At 24.5% G+C, this 21,736-nt stretch overlaps 1 protein-coding gene across 1 annotated transcript in view; it reads left to right on the top strand.

The window, feature by feature from the left end:
• LOC132921822 (cAMP-specific 3',5'-cyclic phosphodiesterase) overlaps positions 1-21,736 on the top strand; it is a 622,929-nt gene that overhangs the window by 12,876 nt on the left and 588,317 nt on the right. The window contains exon 2 of the mRNA XM_060985040.1: positions 2,389-2,458. Within this exon, the coding sequence (XP_060841023.1) occupies positions 2,438-2,458 (21 nt within the window). The 5' untranslated portion in view covers positions 2,389-2,437. The remainder of the gene's footprint in view (positions 1-2,388; positions 2,459-21,736) is intronic.

Here is a 21,736-nt window from a genome sequence, read left to right as displayed (position 1 = left end):
GTTGTGAGGTATATTATGTTTCACCAACTTTTTAAAATTTATTATAATTTTCACGAGGCTATATTTTCTGACGAAACAATATGAAAAAAATATAAATAAAATTACTTTGACATAGATAAAACATAATATGTACGAGTACAACAATGTTATATTAAGGTTTTTTTAATATTTTATATTAGGTAATTTTCATACGTAAATTGACATAGATAAATAAATTGTTAATTAAATATTTAAATAAATATTTAAAAAAAAGGAATAAATAAAATAATATTTACAACAAATGATATTATTCACTTAATGTAGTTGGATTCATTTAATTACTTAAATAAATATTACATATTTGAATAATTAATCGTCGCAAACTTTCTATCATTATCATCCACATTATATACGTTGTGTTGGTAATTCTATAACCAAGAGGGGAGAGTCATCTATCACTTGTATATAATATAATAATTGTGAAATTATTTTTGATTGTCAGTCAGTCACTATCTAAATGTTAATACATATAAAAATGAAATGATGTTCCTTGGTAAGTGCATAACTTGAAAACTGGTGAACTTATTGGGTTATATACATATTTTTTAATGTTCGTAATAGTCTTATTAAGGTTTCTACGCAATGGAAAATTGGAAAAGTTGCCCGGAAAATAAAAAAAAATCGTGAAAAACTAAGTGCTATTTTTGATGAAAATGCACAATCATATTATGCGTGTATTTGCTGAAATTTGGCATACATGTAGAGTACTGATGACGATAATACCCTATAAATATTTATTAAATGAATTTAGAAAATTACGTTTGAAAATAAAATTTGTCCTTCATAGATTATAATTTATGATACATTGATACATTTAGGTACCTAAGTACTTACCCAGAGTAATTGAGGTCTCGTTTATAATTGGCTATACGTTTTCGTTTACCACAATATTTTTCATCTTATTATTATTTATTTACTTTATTTTGTGTTATTCAAAATAACCGTTTTTAAATATTTATTTGTTGTATGACTTCAATAAAATAAGATATTAAGCTCTTTTAATATATTTAAAATTGATTATGTCGACTGTAAAATCGATTTTAATTTATTTTTATGACTAAGCTTTGATTTTGGTGGAGATAAAATAGGTTTGTGTTATTACATATTCATTTAAAATATATTTGGGAAATTAAAAAAATATAAAAGATTTGGTAAGAGTAGTACGAAGTAGAACTTTAATTTTTGTTTCGTGTTTTTTGATTGATACAAATATAAAGTGATTTTAATACGTGTATTCGATGCTAAACAAAATGTTGGAGTTATTGATTTAAAAAAAAAATATTATATACTTACGTTTAACTATTATTTTGATTTGTATATAGTAGAACGCACAGAAAGTTGCATACATACATCGGCTCAGCACGTATTTTTTTGATACCTAATATAGTTACATAGTTCGTAAAAGATGTTTTTTAAATCATTCATCAAAAGTTTTTGAAAAAAAATTGCATTAATTTTATAGTTATTATTACGATACCTTAAAATTCAATAGAATCTATTATGTGTAAGTCTGTAATCGATTTAAACTTTAACAGTGAGTTGAGTAGGTGATTGAGAAAACGATGAGTTCAAATGTTTTGAGTCGAAGTATCCATCAGAATAGAGGTCACTAGGGCATGAATAAAACCGTTGAAAAAAAAGATAAATCAAACGGTATAAATACTTTTTCACAAAATTCACTTTATATTCTATTTCAAATATCGACAAACGTACGGATGATAATTTATTACACCACATTTTAATTGAATGTGTGCGCATCATTGTGCGTGCTTGCGTGAAATAGAATATTTACAACATTGCCTACAACATACCCGAATCGATTCTAACGACTCGAAAACAAATAATGATGGTCACACAGTCGTTCATATAATATTATCATAGATTTAATCACTATACAATATTATGTTACTGTAGTGTATATTAGACGAAGACGTATTTATTATGTATTGTAACTGACATCGTGGAACGCAAATATGGTGTATATATCTACAATATCAATGTATATATATTATACAAACAAAGCATTGTTAGCCGGTACCTATTCTTAACGTTGCGTATCATAAGCAATCGTACGGCGTTGGTTTTTTTGAGTTATTTCTCAATCTTGTTGTTCTCATCTATTGAGAGACGTTTAAATTTAAAAAAAAAATTGTTAAAAAGCGTCAGAAGCGACTACACACATTCTCTGCGTGTATCATATATATTTTATAAACATAGTTTATTTAGTTTTCAGAGCTATATCATTGTTATCTTTTAATATTATGTCGACAAGTGTAACGCGAAATATTATGATACCATAAATAATGGCGAAATGCATTAATTTATTTTTCTTTCTTTTTTTTTTCGCAGACTTTACTCAGTCAAAGAAAATCACCAGATTGCAACCATAGGAAATTTGATGCAGCCAAGCGGATCAAACGTAAGTCGAGATGACATGTTAACTATATACGTATTGTGCAATATACGTCATGATGGTATTAAAATGAAAACAATCTCAATAGTAAATTATTTACATCCATAGGTGTATTAGTGTTATACATATAGTATTTCATGATCTTATATATAGGCAACCAAGTGAGGTATAGCATATTATTGTTATTCAATATCTCAGAAGTAGAAAGATGCCCGTTTGTTGGTGTTTACTACTCGTATTATTATAACTACGCGTATTTATTAAAAAAACTATTTTATTTGTTACAAATTATTATTTTTCATATTGTAAGAAAATAATGTGCTAAAAAATATAGCAATCCAACGTGCAATGTTACGTGTTACATTACAAGAGTATCATTAATCAATTACGTTTTGATCAATAATGTACAATTCATAAACAATAATATTATTATAAATAAATATTTACGAAAAAATCTGCAAAATATTATATTATGCTACTTGTATAATATTGTTTAATGCTATTTGAGCGATGTTTGTAATAAATAAATTAAATCCAATCTTTTATTTTATAGAATTGAAAGATTTTATTTTTACACATTTTAAATGCATAATATAATTTAATAATTTATAATCTATATAAACTCTATGAACATCGTTTTTTTACCTGGGTACTTAAATACTGATTATATTTCCAATCACAAATTTTATCATTAATCGACAATTAATATGTTCAAAAACAGTAAAAAAAAAAAAAAATAAAAACGCTAGTCGGTTTAATCTACACGTTTAGTCGACAACTCAACTACAATATTGTTCGTACATTATGATGTAATGGACACATAGTGTTGGTAATATGTTATTTTATCGTTATAAATCTAACAACTGTTTGAAAATTACAAGTAAATTTACCATTTTAATATTAAATACTTGTAGTACTTGAAGGAGAAAAAACAGACGAATATATTAAAAAATACACCAAAGTCTGGATTTAAGTCCAGTGAGTGTATAATAATTATTAGCGTAAAACCAAACGTAATCATTACAATATGAAGGTACGTTATAAGTTATAGCATATTTATGTGTGAAATCGTACACGCAGCTGATGCTAATACGTTTCGCTCTATGGCCCAACATAACCCTAACAGCCACCCCTTAACCAACATCCACCCCACTATTCAACGTTCTCCCGTCTGACCCAACATACTCCTACTAACCAACAATATGTACCCGTGGTGTGCATACACTCCGGCGTGAGTCCAAAGTGCCGAGTAGTAAATATAGAGCTAGTATTTTATATATCTAATTTAAAATTGTTACAACTTACAAAGCAAGATGTTTAAATGATTTTTTTTTACTTTTTTTATGGTTATCGTTTTTAAGTATTTAATTTTTTGAATGCCATACATTTTTAACTTTATATCTCGAAACGGAATAATATTCGGAGTATATCGATTTATAAAAATATATAAAATTTCGGATAAATTATTAATTAGTTCTAACTAATAATTATTTGAAGTCTTGATGAGCGGGATAGTGCAACACAATTGTATGAATGCTAGCACATGTTTCTACCACTCTACTTCACTTATTAATTAACGTCTAAAATTTCGATTTTTATATATTCAAAAAATATACCGCTAAATCCAAATAAGGAATTAAAAATTCATGTTGTCTTTAAAAAATGATAGCGATAAAAAGTATATTTAAAAAAAAAATGATTTAAATGGATTACCCGATATATAATAATATTAACTATGCTTTTGCTGCTTCAATAAATGTCATAACTAGAGAAATTTTAAAATTTTAGTGATGGAGGGCAAACTTTGTTTTATGTTGCTATAACCAGAGATAAAATTTACTAAATCTGTACTATAATGTAATATCTGAGCTAAATGTCGTATTATAAATTCATAATAGGTATATTATATAACTTAACCTAACCAATGAAAACATTCTGCCCATCACTTTATTTTTATATATAAGGTGATTCTTTTTGTTTCCTCCTTAGTTTACGCCAACGTTGCTGATCGTCAAAACAACAACAGAACTAGCATTATATTATACTTATTATATTATACTATACCTATCATAATGTGGTGTAACCATTACGCGAAACATGACGATTTTTATAACGAAATTTGAATGCAGACTATTGTTGACAAAATTTAGCACTTGTTATTGGCCGTGAATATTTAAATTGGTCCTGTCGTTATTTTTATAATTTGAAAGTTCCGATTTGGTGATTTTCAGTATGCATCGAATTTTCATATCGACTGACCTGAACGAATTTTCAAATATATTATTATATTTTTTAGTATTAAATTGATTTTGCGCAACAATAGTTCTTAAACAAAAACTAGTTGTATGTAATAATGGACTTATTGTTTTTCCAGTTAGTATGTTACGTTTCAAATAAACCATACTTACCTAGTGCTCAAGTTGTGAAAGATTAAGTAAAGGAGCTCGGTTAGATTATTTCAAACTTGCTTTCCAAGTTTACCACAGATTCGCTGAGGGTTTTACTACATTAATATTTTGTATCATTTAAAAAAATATGATATTAGTGGACGTTGATTTATATTTACTTAAAAAAGATTTACATATTAAATTCAACTGTCACAAATAACAAAGTTTTTATTAACTAATTAAAGTTTCTATGTTGATAGATAAACTATAATAATTAGATAAAAAAAATATATAACTAACAGTTTTATTAAATATAGACTATTAATAAATATATAATTACAGTTATTAGCAAACATGCGTCACGCCGACTTTAAGAATGTATCTAGTCTAAAATAAAATCAACAATAATTTAAAAACTATAAAATCTATAAAATTGTTTAATTAATTTATTGAAAGAATCATTGATAAACATTTAATTGTAATTTGATTACTAATTAATTCGAGCATTAGGTTGATCCATTGTGCTCCTCGTCCCCACAATTCATGCGCCGATCGTATTATTCTATCCATACGATATATTACGCAGTCTTTGTGCAAACATAGCGATATCGGAAGTTTTAAAATCTCACCACCGAAACAAGACGTTATAGGTTCGATAAACAAGCTCTGACTTAGTTTTTTTTTTCGGTCTCCGATTTATTTTATAAAAAAAACAATATTATAAGATATTCTAAGCATAACGTCGAGTAACATAACATACGATATTATAACACAACAATATTATACATTTATAATTACAGTAAGCATTATTGTCTGTCTAATATATAACTTGATTTATGTGCACAATGTCTATGTTTATGGATTTCATCATTTGTACTATTTCCATCCGTTTGACTAATCTATTTTACTTTATCGGTTTAAAATAAACCGCAATAGAAACGCACCTTTTAGGGCAGTTGAAAATATATGATACGTCACTTTTGTGTAAAATAACATTTATGGTAACATATTATTCAATATTGTATAGCGCTATTGAAATTCTCATTAACGCCAATTAATTGCTAAATAGTAAACGTAGTATATTATACATCAGTAGATAATGTTTATCATTAAAATTAAATGTACATTTTAACATCTGTTTATAAACGTTTAATGATTATATCGAAAACATCGACAAGACTTCAACGATTTGACTTACACAGTGATAAATAGTGTCTTTTCGTCAATTATTAACGATCAATCAAAATCTTGGACGAGAAGTTTTAGACACTGTCGTTAAATAATTTCATTGTATGTATATGATATACTAGAACGCAGAAACATATTTTATTAATTTATTATTCATAAAATCATCTATTATTAACAGAATACCATTTTCACTGTGTAAAACTTAGATTTTACATACAGCTTTTTGATGTTAACGATTCGAAAAAGCGATTTATTTTATTAGTTTGTATATATTATAATGTATCTACTTAGATTATTATCGTGTAAGACTAGTTTATAGTTAAAATATTATGTAGTTTATGTAGTTTGGGCAAGTAAATGTACGTTTGTATTATTTTCATGTACCATACGATCGATATGTGACTATATATATATATTTTAAATATATAACAACTGAAGTACACAGTATACACACGTATGTACTGAATAACTGAACATAAAACTTTTTTTAGTTATTTTTCCTGTGAGAAAGTCATGTACCACATTTTTTTAAAAACCTTCAGGGACAAATTGATGAGTGAAAAATAAATAGTAATAATATTGATTTTTATTGTAAAACGAATGGTACTTATTATTTAAAAAATAAAACATTTTTAAAATAGTATTTTATAAAATATTGTGAATGGCGTATACCTACAAAATAAACAAACTGTATACTTTACATAAAAAAAAAAAAAAAAATACTGAATTAAATTTACTGGCTAATATTAAGACGAATTGAATATTTTTAATATATTGAGGTTTCAAATATCTAAGTAGGTTAAAAAAAGGCAACTCACTAAAATTAAATTTATGAAACACAATTTATTTGGCAGAAAATAATATATTGTGCATATTATATTTAGTAATATTTGGTTTTTAAAAACCATGACTGGGTATAAATGTAAATAGAGCCCGGGGGGAGAAAACCTTATGACGCCTTACATTATTATATTATTCTGATTTATTTTGCATTCTTCGTATAAGACCAATTTTTTGTTTTCGAACCAACAATACATTCATTTTATATTTAAAGTTCCAAATAATAAGCTTTAAGTAGGATTTAAAAGGACTTTTAAATATAATAACAACAATAATATCTATAGTATATAATATATAATAGAAATAAAATATATATACGCTTATCTGTGGTCAATAAATAATAATAATTTATTCACTATTTATTCAACTACATGTTTTCTAATCATATTATTAGCTGTAGTTAAATTAATCATGTAAGGATTTGTGTCACTCGAAATAATAATATATCTTTTGACGGGTTGCATAGGCCTAACCATTACAGTCCAACGGATTCTTAAATAATAATTTAATGGACCATGCTCGGATGATTACATTTTAATGAGCTTTTACATTTTTCAAATATATGTAAAATTTAACTTAAATGGGATGATAATTTAATAATTTATGTTAGATATGAAAACAACACAAGTTATCACAGATCAATATATTATTACTAAAATAATGAATATTGATAAGGTTTTACATCGAACATACTAGATTTTTTAAGTTTTATACAGTTAATATACCTAAACTGTGATTGATTAATTTAATATTATTATATAGAGTAGTATGGATAGAAATTATTGGTACTCTATGTTTTTCATTATTAATGATATTATAAATTTACTAGAGAAACTACACACATAAACTAGATGCATGATATACATAAACTGACATTTAAACTTTATAAAAAATAACTAACTCAATATAGGTTAACTAATAAGACTAAACTAAACTAACTTTTTTAATTTTCTAGAACGAAGAATGGAAATAATGGTTGATATCTCTAAATTGGATAAATAAAAATAGTCATAAGATATACTTAAACGCTCTTATATGTGGACGTTTCAAACTTAAAGTCAACAATAACATTTCATTAAATGTCAAAAGATCCTAACTACTTTTCACGTATTGTTTGAACTTAATTTTGTAAAATAACATTCATGGAGTTGAAAATAAGTCACACGCTTTTGCAAAGAAGTATTTTTACTTATTTTTCGACAAGACACAGTTAAGTTTATTTTGTTAAATGTGAGAAGTTCAAATATCGATAACTTACAGCAAAACTAGACTAGCTAGCTGTTCTAGTATTTTGTTTGATATCGTTTAAGATTAACCACACTACAATAGGTACAATGATATATTTTATTAATTTCAGTTTCGAAAATATTGAATATAAAGTGAAAATACTAACCTTTTCCAATTTGTCAAACATTATAGGTACTCATAAAGTTACTTCATTGTTTTAATTAATTCAAAACTAACTTTAAGACATATTTAAACCAACATTTTACATTAGTACTTACGCAATGTAATTTCATAGCTTACAGTGACTTCTTAAACAATTCAACAAAAAGATTTTACATTGAATTTTTAATTTAAATTAATATAGTTTTAATGTACTTATTATATTTTTGAATATTATAACTGTTAGACATTTGACAAAATTATAGTTTTCTGTAGTATTATGCAGAATGATTTTATAACACAAGATGCAATCATATTTTCCAAAAAATATCGCGTGTGTTTATTTTTTATTATTTTATACATTTAGGTACTTTAACAACTAACAACTAACACTTTATTAAAAAAAGAAATAATGAATTTTTTATAATATTTTTACGATGGTCGTTTTTTAGGTTTTTAATTTATTTTGAATGAAAATACCCTTATTTAAATTTCACAGTATTTTGAAAATAATTGTACATATTTTAACTTTTTATGCTATGTTTTTTTCATCGGGCATTAATAAAGATAAGGCGGAATTTTAACTTTAAATGCATTTGATTATAATATCAATTATCAATTCAACAATTATTAATATTCTATTATAAAAATATAAATTCAGAAGTTGATTTTTTTCTTAAAATACAACGTTAAATAGGTTATGAATTTTCATTAAAAAAAAAAAAAAAAAAATTAGAAATCAGTAATAATAATATAATAATAGCTAATTAAAATAGTACATTTTTCAAAATTGTTAGTATGGATCAATACGAAAGTACATTAAACTCAAAATCATGGTTTTTTCCGTTCATTTAAGACCATGCTATAATTATTTTATTTATTATAAAAAATCTTATTTTTAATGTTCATTTGTATGCTCGTATGCCATGAAATGTGGTTAAAAGCTTTTACGTAAAATAATGTTCCAATGAATCAATACGACACATTGTGTTAAGTTATTTGTAAAGAACAATACGGTTTCACCAATCCCATTTAAGGTAAGTCCCTATATAAAAGTTCTCAACTTCAATATAGTTTTAAATAAACATTTAAAAAAAATATTTAAATCATTTTCTTGATATAAAAATCTATAATATTTTTCATTACAATTTATTATACTTACTTATTTTTTTAAATTATTTAAATGTTATTAAGAATTCAATTTGACTTTTTGAAATTTATTATTTTTCAGCATAATATTTTAAGTATATCGATTACATTTATTTTAAATTGCTTATATTAAAAATATAAAACTGAACATACATTAAAGTTCTAAATGATTCTTTATTAATTCAAAAATTGATAAAAAATTACGAAATATAATAATTATTAATTGAACATAACTATTTTTGGTTCTGGTTTTAAAATGTTTATTTTTCAACAATCTGCACTTGTCATAGTGTATATAATATTATTTATAATATTTGTTAACAACATTTTAAAAGTAGACGTTTTTGAATATTATAAAGGATGATTACAAGGTGAAAAAGTATAATCTTTAGTATCACAATATTCATGTTCAGTAGACCACGAAATAAGATGAAATAATACTTTTTTTTTAATCAAACCTGCTTTAATATAATTTCACTAGAAATTCAATGTTTGAATCTATTAGAAACTAGTTATTCAAGACTACTGACAAATTATTTAATGTTTTTCATTTTGCGAGCAATAGTGATTAGCAATAATATTATTAATAATTATAAAAAGGTGAGAAAGTGGGTATCGCATTGCTGTACAATACGTGTTGATAATAGTGTTGGTCATTGTAATAGATAATATGTAAATTTGAATTAAATAACGTATTAATCTATATCACTAAGTGGATATCATGATGTACTTAATGATATTGTTTATTTAAGTATATAAATAAGACTTTATGTTATATAACTGTAACAAAACGATTTTTTTATTGAATTTTTTTATTATTACTGAACTTGATAACTAAATTTTGCCTTTGAAAACTAGGTCATTAGCAATATATGGGTATAAATAGTTAATTTTTTTAATAACTAGAAAATGTTCATGTAGGTCTACATTTACAATCAGTTTAATAATTTTAAGATTAACTATAGATTTATGATACGAACGGTTGTTTGTATGATATAATAATAATTGTAATAATTATGATAATATAAATATAAATTAGTAAATAATATATATATATATATTAAATATAGTAATATTATTACTAAATAATTTATTTATGGATAAAATAATAATAATTTTATTTACAAAGCATTTGATATATAACAAAATAATTATGTTAAAGTTAATATCATCATTTTACCGATCAATAATATATAATTCATTTTCATAGAAACACTTAAAGAATAAGTTAGTATAATAAAATAAAACAAACAAAAACTGGTTAATCGTATAATTTGTTTATTTTAATACAAATAATGATAATATATTCAACCCTTGTACGTATGATTCTCATTTTACGATCATTCAATATAGTTCTAAATTTTTATTTTTTATTTAGAATCAATACTTTTATAAAAAATAAATAATTGTTGTGGTTCTAGATAATGGAATTTTCTGTTTCGGATAAAAAAATATAATATTTTTTATTCAAAGTCAGAATGATATCAACCAATTACTATTTTAGATTGTTATAAATATAACGACAATGCATTGAAAAACAAAATGCGGAACGTAATTTATATAATGCATGTGAAATCCAAGTACAGTTTCTTCGCAAATTGCTCTTAATGATTTCTATACAGATATGTATACGATATGTTTATATACAGCCTAACTCAACTAACGAGAACTACTACAGCATTATTATGTTAAACAATTTCGCGTACTTCGTGTAGACGATAAATCGACCGACAAAAAGCAAAACATTATTTAACGTACTTGTTCAACAATAGCTATAAAAAAAGTTGCAAATATATTCGCGTACTATACTGTATTAAAAAAAATCAAATCGAGTAAAACCTCGCTCGCTTTTTCTTCGAGAAATGTTTTCGTTACTCTCATTGATCACTAGTCAGGCATTTATACTTGTGGTTGTTCCGTCCGTTCAGATTATATTGTGGTGTTTTGACATACAATAGTTTAATATTTCAAATATTGATAGCGTGGATAAAGTGGCTTATATTATTATAATAATATTATCGTGTGTATAAGTTAAACGAATTTGAAAATAAAAAAATTATAGATCAATTAATTTTAAAGTGTTTTTATCATTAGGTTTGATTTAATGTACGTACCTAACTTTCAAGACAGAATTAACGTTCATATTTTAGAAATATTTTATTATAAACGCCATTAAATTGTTTTTGGATTATTTTGGGAACATTGCCTTTTTCAAAATATATTCTTTGAGATTATAAAATTCACTATATTATGTATTCTTATTATCAAGGATTCATATTTTCAAAATAATTTTTATGATTCACGGAGAAAACGTTTTTAAGTTGATTTTTGTTGTATAAGTCAAAATTATAATTTCTTAGTAAATAACGGTAAAACGGTTGTTCATACCTTACTCAATATGGATAATAAGTAATATAGGTTAGTGCAATAGTGCTTATTATTTAAATACAAAAATAATTTTTATCGTTATACGAGTATAATATTAATACGAATTATACACCGCATCAGGGACATTCAGCATTGCTTATTATTGAATATATTATGTAAAAAAAAATATCGTCATAATACTATATTTAGACTTATATAATATACTTCATGAAAATCGGTAAGATGTTCATTTATTATTTGTTTTTTTATGCTATTATCGGAAAAATGAACTCAAATCATCAGGATTTTTTTCATGTTTAGTTGGTAAATATATTTAAGTAGTCTGTTGATTATTATTACTACGAATATTATTATCTATCGGTTGATAGGTCGCACTTCAGCTGTATTATAGTTGAGTTCCGTGAAGAGAATAGGGTTCCCGTCTACCACTACTATTAGAAAAGTTGCGGCCGCTAACTGGTGTCCCGCTGTGCGTGGATAGCCGACTATTTTTTCGGGATTCTCACGCGTTTTTTAAATTATATACTTGTCTATAGTTTTGTGGCGGATAAGATAAAGTAAACCTTAATTATCTCATATAATCCCAAAATATACGAATAAGATAAAATTTATTATGTGTTATAACTCATAGTGCATTGAAATTCGATTTTAACCACATTTTTTATAATGATTAACTATAGAATATCATTATAGATAAAGCCATTTTTGTTGTAACTCCAATAGTAATTGCACATTTGCACGTGTTAATTTCATCATTATGTCTCAAATATTATACGTACGAGAGTGGTTTTGGTTCAAAAAGCAAAGTGTTAAATATTGTAAATAAATATTAAATACATTTCATTTTGTTAAATTATTAACCGGTAATAATAAACGTTGACGTTTCACTATGTAGTCATAGTTATAGTTTTTTTAAATTTATTTTTTTCTTTATTTGATATAAATAACCAATTCCTTAGAGCACTGTTTCTTAAACTGTGCGGTTCTGCGAAGATCACTTAAGGATTCTGAGAAACTTAAGTGTTTTTTTTTTCAAAATATTCAAAAAAATTATTTTGAAAAATCTATTATTTATTTATAAAATATTAATATATTTTAGTTTTACATTTAGTTAATGTACGTTAAATAATATTATTTTGTACTAATACAATATAAGAAAGGTAAATATTATAATAATTATAGTTATTATAATTATAATAAAGTCATATATGATTTTACTTTTGAATGTTATGATACTTCCTAAATAAATAATTTTATTACATTTTGCTGTATTTAATATATTAGGTATATTATCATTGTTGCCGTTTATTGGCATGTCTAGTAGTATCCTCCTTTTTTGAAGATAATTTTAATAGAGGTTTCGAATAAAAAAATATTATTGATTGGTGTTCCGTGATTTCAAAAAGTTTAAAACACTGCCTTAGAGAACTGGTTTTTTAATTTTTTTTTTTTTTGGTAGTAAATCTATCCTCGGTTAGAAAGGAAGAAGTCAAGGTCACAACACCATTTTCTTTTTTAACCTCTGGGCGTGTTTCCGGGAATGGAAGGGACTGCGAGATTTCATATTAATGGGTTGCTGTTGGAGGCAAGACGGTTATAGAGGCGTTATTTTAAACGTTAAAAAAAAGCATAGAAGTACATGACGCATTATAATTATTTTATAATGATATTACAAATTTTATATTTAAGCACCCGACAAATCGTAATTATATTAAGATATACTTCATTATAATTTTATGTCTAATAAGTACCTGCCAAAAGATAATTAAATTAAAAAAAATAAATATTTTTAAGCATGCCAATACTTAGACCAAAGCGTGGGTAAAATTAAATGGAAAAAGTTATAGTATCGAATTAAAAAACGTGTGAAAACTCCAAAAAGTATTCAACCAAGTGTATGCACTTATATAATGGAATGCAAGATATCAGTCGTAACCGTTTTGATATTAGTAGTGGAGCTCCTGTTGCCCTCAGGTACAGACAGTAGTCCTCAACTACCCAAGTATATTGAGAACACTTTTTTTTTAAATATTTAATAGTATTAATGCATCATGTATGATTTTCATATTACTTTTATTGATTTAAATGAATTTCATGGTGATTTGTAAGATATATATTTTTTTAATATAATCACTTTAAAACCAAAAATAATATTTTATTATTTATATTCAATGTGATATTATTAGTTTCTATACAAAGAAAATCAATTAAACACTAAATTCTTGGTTGAACAAGTGTGCTAAAACTGAAAAAAAAATGTTACTCACAATTGTTGTTGTAACAAATAAATAAAAGTAATTTATTATTTATTTCTGTTTCGAAAAAAATCGTATCCTCGCCACTTATACGACGTTACGTTGTGTTTATTTTATAAAACGTAGGAAATTATATGTAGTACGTCAAGAGATTCGGAAATAATTGTTCTTAGAGTAAAAAAACATCGAAAAACTAACATTTTTCAAGTAATAGTTTTTTATTGTGTAACAACATGTTATAATCTGCAGATTTTTGACTTTATGCTAATGTACCTAATATTATATATTCTAAATAATATTGCTAATTTTCCAAGCATTTATTGTTTGTTATTTACAATAAAATTGCTAGTTTTTTTTCCCTACTCAATTTTTGCCTGTTGGCGACCGACGGCAAAGTGTATTGAATTATTATTTCTACAGACGTAATTTCAGATACTTATCAAGAATTAATAAATTTCATAAACCTTTAAATTGTTGTGTTCAATACGTTTTTCAACTTCACATTCCCGAAAAAGAACTATTATTACATTAAGGTTACAGTGCTAAACGCAAGAAGTGAAAATTATAAACAAAGAACAAGACAATTTTCCTGAAAATGAGTTAACTAGACGCATTGCTCTAGGAAATCTTGTTTTCAAGTATAATTATAGTATACACACTAATCCCGGGTTATTGTTAAATTCGTGTTAACAGAGTTCAATTAGTTATTTCGACATGAATACAAAAATAATTGGCCATTTAACTTCGATGGCGAGTAACGTCGTATTTATGTTCTATGTATTTACCATGATACATTAGTCTTACGTTTTGAGTGTTGATTAGATTTAATTGAATTTATAGTTTCTGCTTCACTCTGATTGAAATTTGCTTGGATCGATCAACCTCTACTTACAAATAGAAATCGCTAAATCTCATTATCTACTCGTGTCATTATAATGTAGAAAAAAAAATATTTGTATGGAAATTTCGACAATCTTGTAAATTGATTATAGCCAGAGAATTTATCCTTTGAAATCGCCGTAATATTGTGTTAGATAAACTTGAAACGGATTTTAAAATGTGTGTATGTTTCTTTTTAGAATTATTTATTCATAGTCACATGTTTGTTTTATACGTTAGTAAAATGTTAACGCACTATTGAGCAGAACTATTCGAGCTTACTTGGATATTCGCGTCGAGTAATCATCGACGGTCTCGTTAACATCTCTTCTCTGTTTTCAGATATTATTAATTTTAGACTTCGTAGTTGGTTTATACAATCCTTCATTCCATTATTCGTACTTTCTCGTAACGTAAAATATAATAACTCAGCCAGACTGCAATGCATCACACAACATCAAATATGTCTAGGAAACGTATCCCCCACCAAATCTCAATTAATTAATTTGTTCTTAGATATATGTGGTTAAAGATACCATCATTAAGTGAAAACACATGGATTTTGCCTGTTTTGAGTGAAAACAATGAAGCGAAATGAACCGGGTTAACAATCGCCAAAATATAATATAAAATAAGATCTGCGTTAATATCGAATTAATCATTTTCATGATAAAAGAGCCGTATCAGCTGTATTGTTACCGGTGAATTATGTGTTAAATACATTTAATATTTTTTGCTTTGAACTAATTATTTTTACATTAAACTATAGAGTAGCTTATAAAAAATCTCTTTCATTTTAAATATCATAAGATTATTTTTAAAAGCCAAAATTAATGTTATCATTAAACTAGACAGATTATATTATCGTTTTTTTTTTTAAATAGGTCAATATAGTGACGTATTATTGAAAATTATTATTCAGCAGAGTTAATGGTAAATATTTAAATCAAATAAAACATAACAATAGTTTAATAAGTTATTTATAGAAATTAATTTTAATAAAATAAAAGTTTAGTGTAACGAAGTATTTTAATATAATAATAAATTTACTGATTTCTTCAGAAAATTTGTTTTTGTTATTGATTTCAAGTGAAGGAATGTTTTTAAGAATGTTGAACAACGTTATTTTTTTTTATACAAACACTTTTATGTCAAAAAAAAAAAAAAAAACTCAACAAATTTCATATATCGTATTTATGGACCGTAAATCTTATCTAGGTAATTTTTCAGTTTATAGTGCTGTCCTTAAGTGTAAGAATAATATTCAGAAAACCTTTTCAAAAACGATTTTTTTTAAATAAATACGAACAAGTGCTACTATCTGAGTTCTGCTCAAATCGATATATTATGTTAAAAATAATTTATAAACATTGAACAAGCAATACGACTAACGGAAAAATGTATACTAAATTTGAATTATTAATTACTTATTACTTGATATATTTAAAAGTTGATTAATAAGGATAGTTGATAAATTAATTTTAAATATATTAAACTATCAAGAAAAATTCGGTATACTAGTATTCGAGATGTTTATTTATTGTACGGACGAATTTAAATATATATTAAACAAAATATGTATAATATTTCCTTATAAAAATAACCATAAAAATAGTTTAAAATAATATAGCAAGTCTACAGAATTTATTGTTTTAAGAAAAATACTTTAAATATATTCTAAGAACGAGTGAGAACAAAAGTCGATGCAACAAATATACATTAAAATTATTATAAATATTTCTATTTGTATGCATACCATAACGACGAGTTATTCGCAGTGAAATCCGAAGTAGGTACTAGCTATGTAGTAAAATAATTGAAACATAAAAATTGATATTGAAACAGTGCAGAGCAGTGCAATGTAGACAAAATGCATAATATATTCTCAATTAGAAACTATACTCACCATACTGTTATAATATTATTGCAATATTTTTGAATGATTGGAATGCATATATTTTTTATGAATTTTGTACGACGAACCGCGAGTTTCGTGTCGCCACGATAAACTACCATAGTTTATATTACCATATTTTCGGAGCGTCAAAATGTTTACCTTGGTAGCTTGGTTAATTCATACTACGGGTTATTAACTATATAACAGAGTTTTTATTTTATATCATTGTTCAATCATTCATGTGAGGAACGAAAACATTACCCATTTGATGTGTTCCCGCCACACTGCATAATATTGATTACTTTTGTTTGAGTTTTTTGGATATTGAATGAAAATGTGTTCGAAAACAACTACAATAATAATTATTAACGTCAACTCAGAATATTTGATAATGAGTTATGTATAAAAAGTTTATCTATTTTATACGCGTGGTATGAAGAACCAAAAAGCTCAAATCTTAAAAAACGTATACTAATACATTATGCATACTTTTCTTTTAGAAAAAAACCATAATAAATATTAAAACTAAAATTTTTGTTTTTAGGAAATCACTTTTAAACAACTATTAATTTCTTAAAGCACAATATTATACATAATTACGTACGTTTCATTTGCTGTAATACAATTAAGTTGATATTTTGTATAATATACACTTCTATACCAATGTGTATATTTTGTATAATAAATGATAAAATTATACATAATATACATATACATTATAAATAATATGTATAATATATTATACACATTTTTGTAAATCAATCAGTTCATGTCAACTTTTGGTTTCTGTGATTTGGAAAGCTATACGGAGAAAGGTCATCGACAATTTAAAAAAAAATATTCGGAAATAGTGATTAAAGATGGACATTTAAGTACAGTCGATTTATGTATCTACCTTATAATTTTATACATTATCCATATAGAAATTTAAAACTGCCTATGTTGATAGCTATCTATGAAATATAATTGTCAACAACTATTTTATCGATAAGTGGGTTCGGGAATACAACTTATTGTAATCTAAACCTTAGCCCGTAAGTGTGCGTTAAAAGTGTATGAAATTATATTTTCATCAAAAGATTTTCTTCGTAAACTTTATTGGTACAGCCAACGGTGAAACAACTAGTACAACTACTGTTTTTACTTAATTACTCCTACACCAGCAGTAGGTAGTTATTACACGTTTCCACACAAACACTCTGATGGAATAGGATTTCACCAAGTGCACTCGCTAACTGAATGACGACTACATAATACGAGGCAATCCATTATTTAACGTAATAACTTCATTATTTCAGAAAACACTAACATATTTATTTTACATAATTTTAAGTCTAAACAAAACAATATATAATTACATTTTTTTTATAAGTTATATTTTTTTTTTTTGCTTATAAATATTACAACATAGATTTTTAATTTCATATTGTAAAGCAGAATATTATTTGGAGTATCCGATCTACAAAAATCAAATTTTTAACAAGCGATTTATTAATTGCGTATTTTAAGTTTAAATTAGTGGAGCAGTAGTTCTACATTTTTGTAGGTACCTCAGTTCCAATCTACTTTATTAGTAGATTTTATTAGATTTTATAAACTTTAAATACTTACCTCATGAGTTAATCGTCAAAATTTGATTTGTATGTATCAAAGTACTCCAAAACATTTTTTGATTTAAAATTTATGTAATAATTGAAACAATTAAAAAAATAAAAATCAAATCAAATCAAAAACGATAAAATAAAATAATAACAAATATATTATTTGTAGAAAATTTTTTTTGTGACGACTTAAAAATATATAAGATAAATATATTGAAAAATGTTAGTGTTTTCTGAAATAATGATTATCTTACATCTAATGAATCATCCGGTGTTGTTATACGATATAGATTGATTGATATAAAAAATTTAGTAAATGTAAAATGATGATTGCAATCCAAGATTCGAATAGGTATAATGAGTACTCATTTTCCTCTCTCGAGTACAATCTAACACTGTCAAAAAATAAACGGCGACGGTGAATTTCGTTTGTCTTTAATCGGCATTTAAAACGTTAAAGGTTGAAATAAACATCAAAATTTGACCTAGTAACTTTTGATGATAACTGAAAAATATCCAAAGACGTTAAATGGGGTAGTATTTCAAGAATGCTAACTGTATACCATAAAGAATTCTATTGTTGGCAAACGAAAATGTCAATCTCTGTCCCTCAAACGATAAATATTTTCGTATAATATTCTTTAGACCTACTCCACCGTTTTACCATACACTATAATTTTTCAAAGGTGAATATTAAAACACGAATTTCATAATGTTTTCTTTAGTTTTATTTGTCTTTAACATGTTAGCGAGCGCGTCATAGAAATAAACCACTTTTAAATTCGAAATAATAGTTTGATTATTAAATTAATAATATTTCAATGTCACGTTGCTTATTTTAAAATGTGTTTGTTTAAATGTTTAAATTAGTTAACAAGAAAAAATATTAAAGTTTTTTATTGAAACTAGACATTTTTAAAATTTAAAACATTATATAAAACTTTTTTCATTATATAAGCTAAGCAGTGAATTGCGTTAAGTTTACCACTACTATAGTAATAATAATAATAATAATACTCTCCCTCGAAATGTTTAATGTTTAAATTTATAAATGTTAAATATGACAAAATAAATCATTATATAAATTACAAACATATAATATAATGGTTTATATTAAAGCTTATTTTGGAAATTCTGATACATTTGAAGTGCTTACTATATTTTTAGAATAATATATTATGTATGGATTTGAATAGGTAAGGGAATAAAGTAAGAAATGTAATTTCTACGAAAAGCTGAAATAACAAATAAAAAATACCTACCAACAGAATGTTGATAACATGCATATTTAAAAAAAATAAATAAATTATCGAGAGTAAAACATAATACACAATATTGAAGAATGAACAAATCGCTGACATAACTAAAATATACCTAAAGTCAATATTCATTAGACATTAGTTAATAATTATTATGTATTTGAAATTAAATTTATAATTTCGCTATTTTAATTTAAAATATTGCATAATATATTTATTTCAATAATCGTAAATTAATAATTATATGATACTATCCAAATACTTTTTTAATATGAACTTTATTATGTCCTTGTCCACAAGGAATTTTAAAAACTAAATATATTCTTATAGAAAAACATATTTATAAGTGATTATAATTACATTATAATATATAATATTATGTTATATATATTTCATTTTAATAAATGAAAAATATATTTTATTTTTAACGGAAATCAATTATATAGAATGTAAATAAAAAATCTACGCTACAAACAATAATGTATAATAATAATTATTTAACCTTAAACGTTATAACGAAATAATTTCAATAATAATTTCAATGCAAACGTTTGAAGTTTGAACCGATATTTAAAATATCCATAATATCCTAATAATACTTCGTTATTGAATTTTTAAACAATTTTCTGTTTTAACATTGTTCATACTTTTTTTAGGTTATAAAAAAGGTGTATAAACAATAACCATAAATCTATAATATTGATTTTGGTTTTTACGATGTACATTCGATTTGAAAAAGATAAATCCACTTTAAACAACATAAGAATGGCGTGAATACAAAATTGAACTATAATAAGTCATCTTAAAAGTTAGAGCGTTAAACTGTGTAATGTGTAACGACTCCATAATGAAACACGCATCATGCAAATATTAATAATTAATATTTACATATTAGTTGGAGCAGTCTATAGTCCGGTCGTCTGAATCTATATAAAATAAGTTATTACTTATTTTAAAGCAAATTACAAATGGGAGGAGTCGTGTAGGTAATCCATTATAAAAAGTATATTAGTTTAACTCAACTCAATTTGTACAAAATATGTAAAACCATATCGTTAATAAATCATACAACTTTTTACTTATATTAAGTGATCTATAGGTTGATTTATAAAATATACTTAACTCTATTTTTCTTTCAATAATGAATTTATTCAAATACTTTTTTTTTAACGACCATATTTTCAAATTATTGAGATTTTTTGTTCAATTTAAGTTAGGTCCTGTGGTAATAAAAACTTCTATTTTTAAAATGAAAATCCCCGTTTCTAGATTAAATTATTAAGTGGTTATTTAAAAAAAAAAAAAAATGTTAAGGCCCAATTCAAAATTAAAATGCATGTTTTCAGCAGTTATTTTAAGTTAATTAAATATTTATAGTAGGGATAAAAGTCCTGAAATGGTGTTGCAATAATATAAAATAGATGATATACTGAAAATAGTTTTTATTATAATTGGACCATTTTTTCAAATTATTATAATGATAGATTTGTATTAATTATTAATTATATACTAATTATTAACTATAACCGCTCTTATATTATCATTGACCAAATATGTTTACTACACAAAGTTGAATAACTTAAAAACTATTTAATACATTTTGGTTTTGATAAGCCAACAATATTTAGCAAAATTATCCATTAAATATGTAATTCACTGTAGAAAAAATAAGTTTTAATTTGAAAAATAAAGGTTTATTTTACCTCGAAATACTCCTTATAAGTAGTAAAAAAATATCATGAATTTTAAAATTTGCTCTTTAAATATAATATTTAAAATAATTTACAAAAGAAGAATTTGATTAAATTCATTGATAATTCATTGAGGTATATCACCTTTTATATATTATGTGTAATTTGCCGATCTTTCAAATATAATTAATTATTATTTAATGATTGTATTCTAAACAGTATTTTTAATTGATTTTGGATTTGTCTCAAGTATTAATCGCTGACTGTCTTTTGAAAATTAAATATTATTATCTATTTGTTTTCCGTTTCAATTCCTAATTATTTTTGCATAATTTTTACTATACAGAATAAACATTTAGTGTGT

Source organism: Rhopalosiphum padi, chromosome 2 (assembly GCF_020882245.1).
Source record: "Rhopalosiphum padi isolate XX-2018 chromosome 2, ASM2088224v1, whole genome shotgun sequence".
NCBI lineage: Eukaryota > Metazoa > Arthropoda > Insecta > Hemiptera > Aphididae > Rhopalosiphum > Rhopalosiphum padi.
Note: the sequence above shows the minus strand (reverse complement) of the source record. Positions and strands in the feature narration are given on the sequence as shown.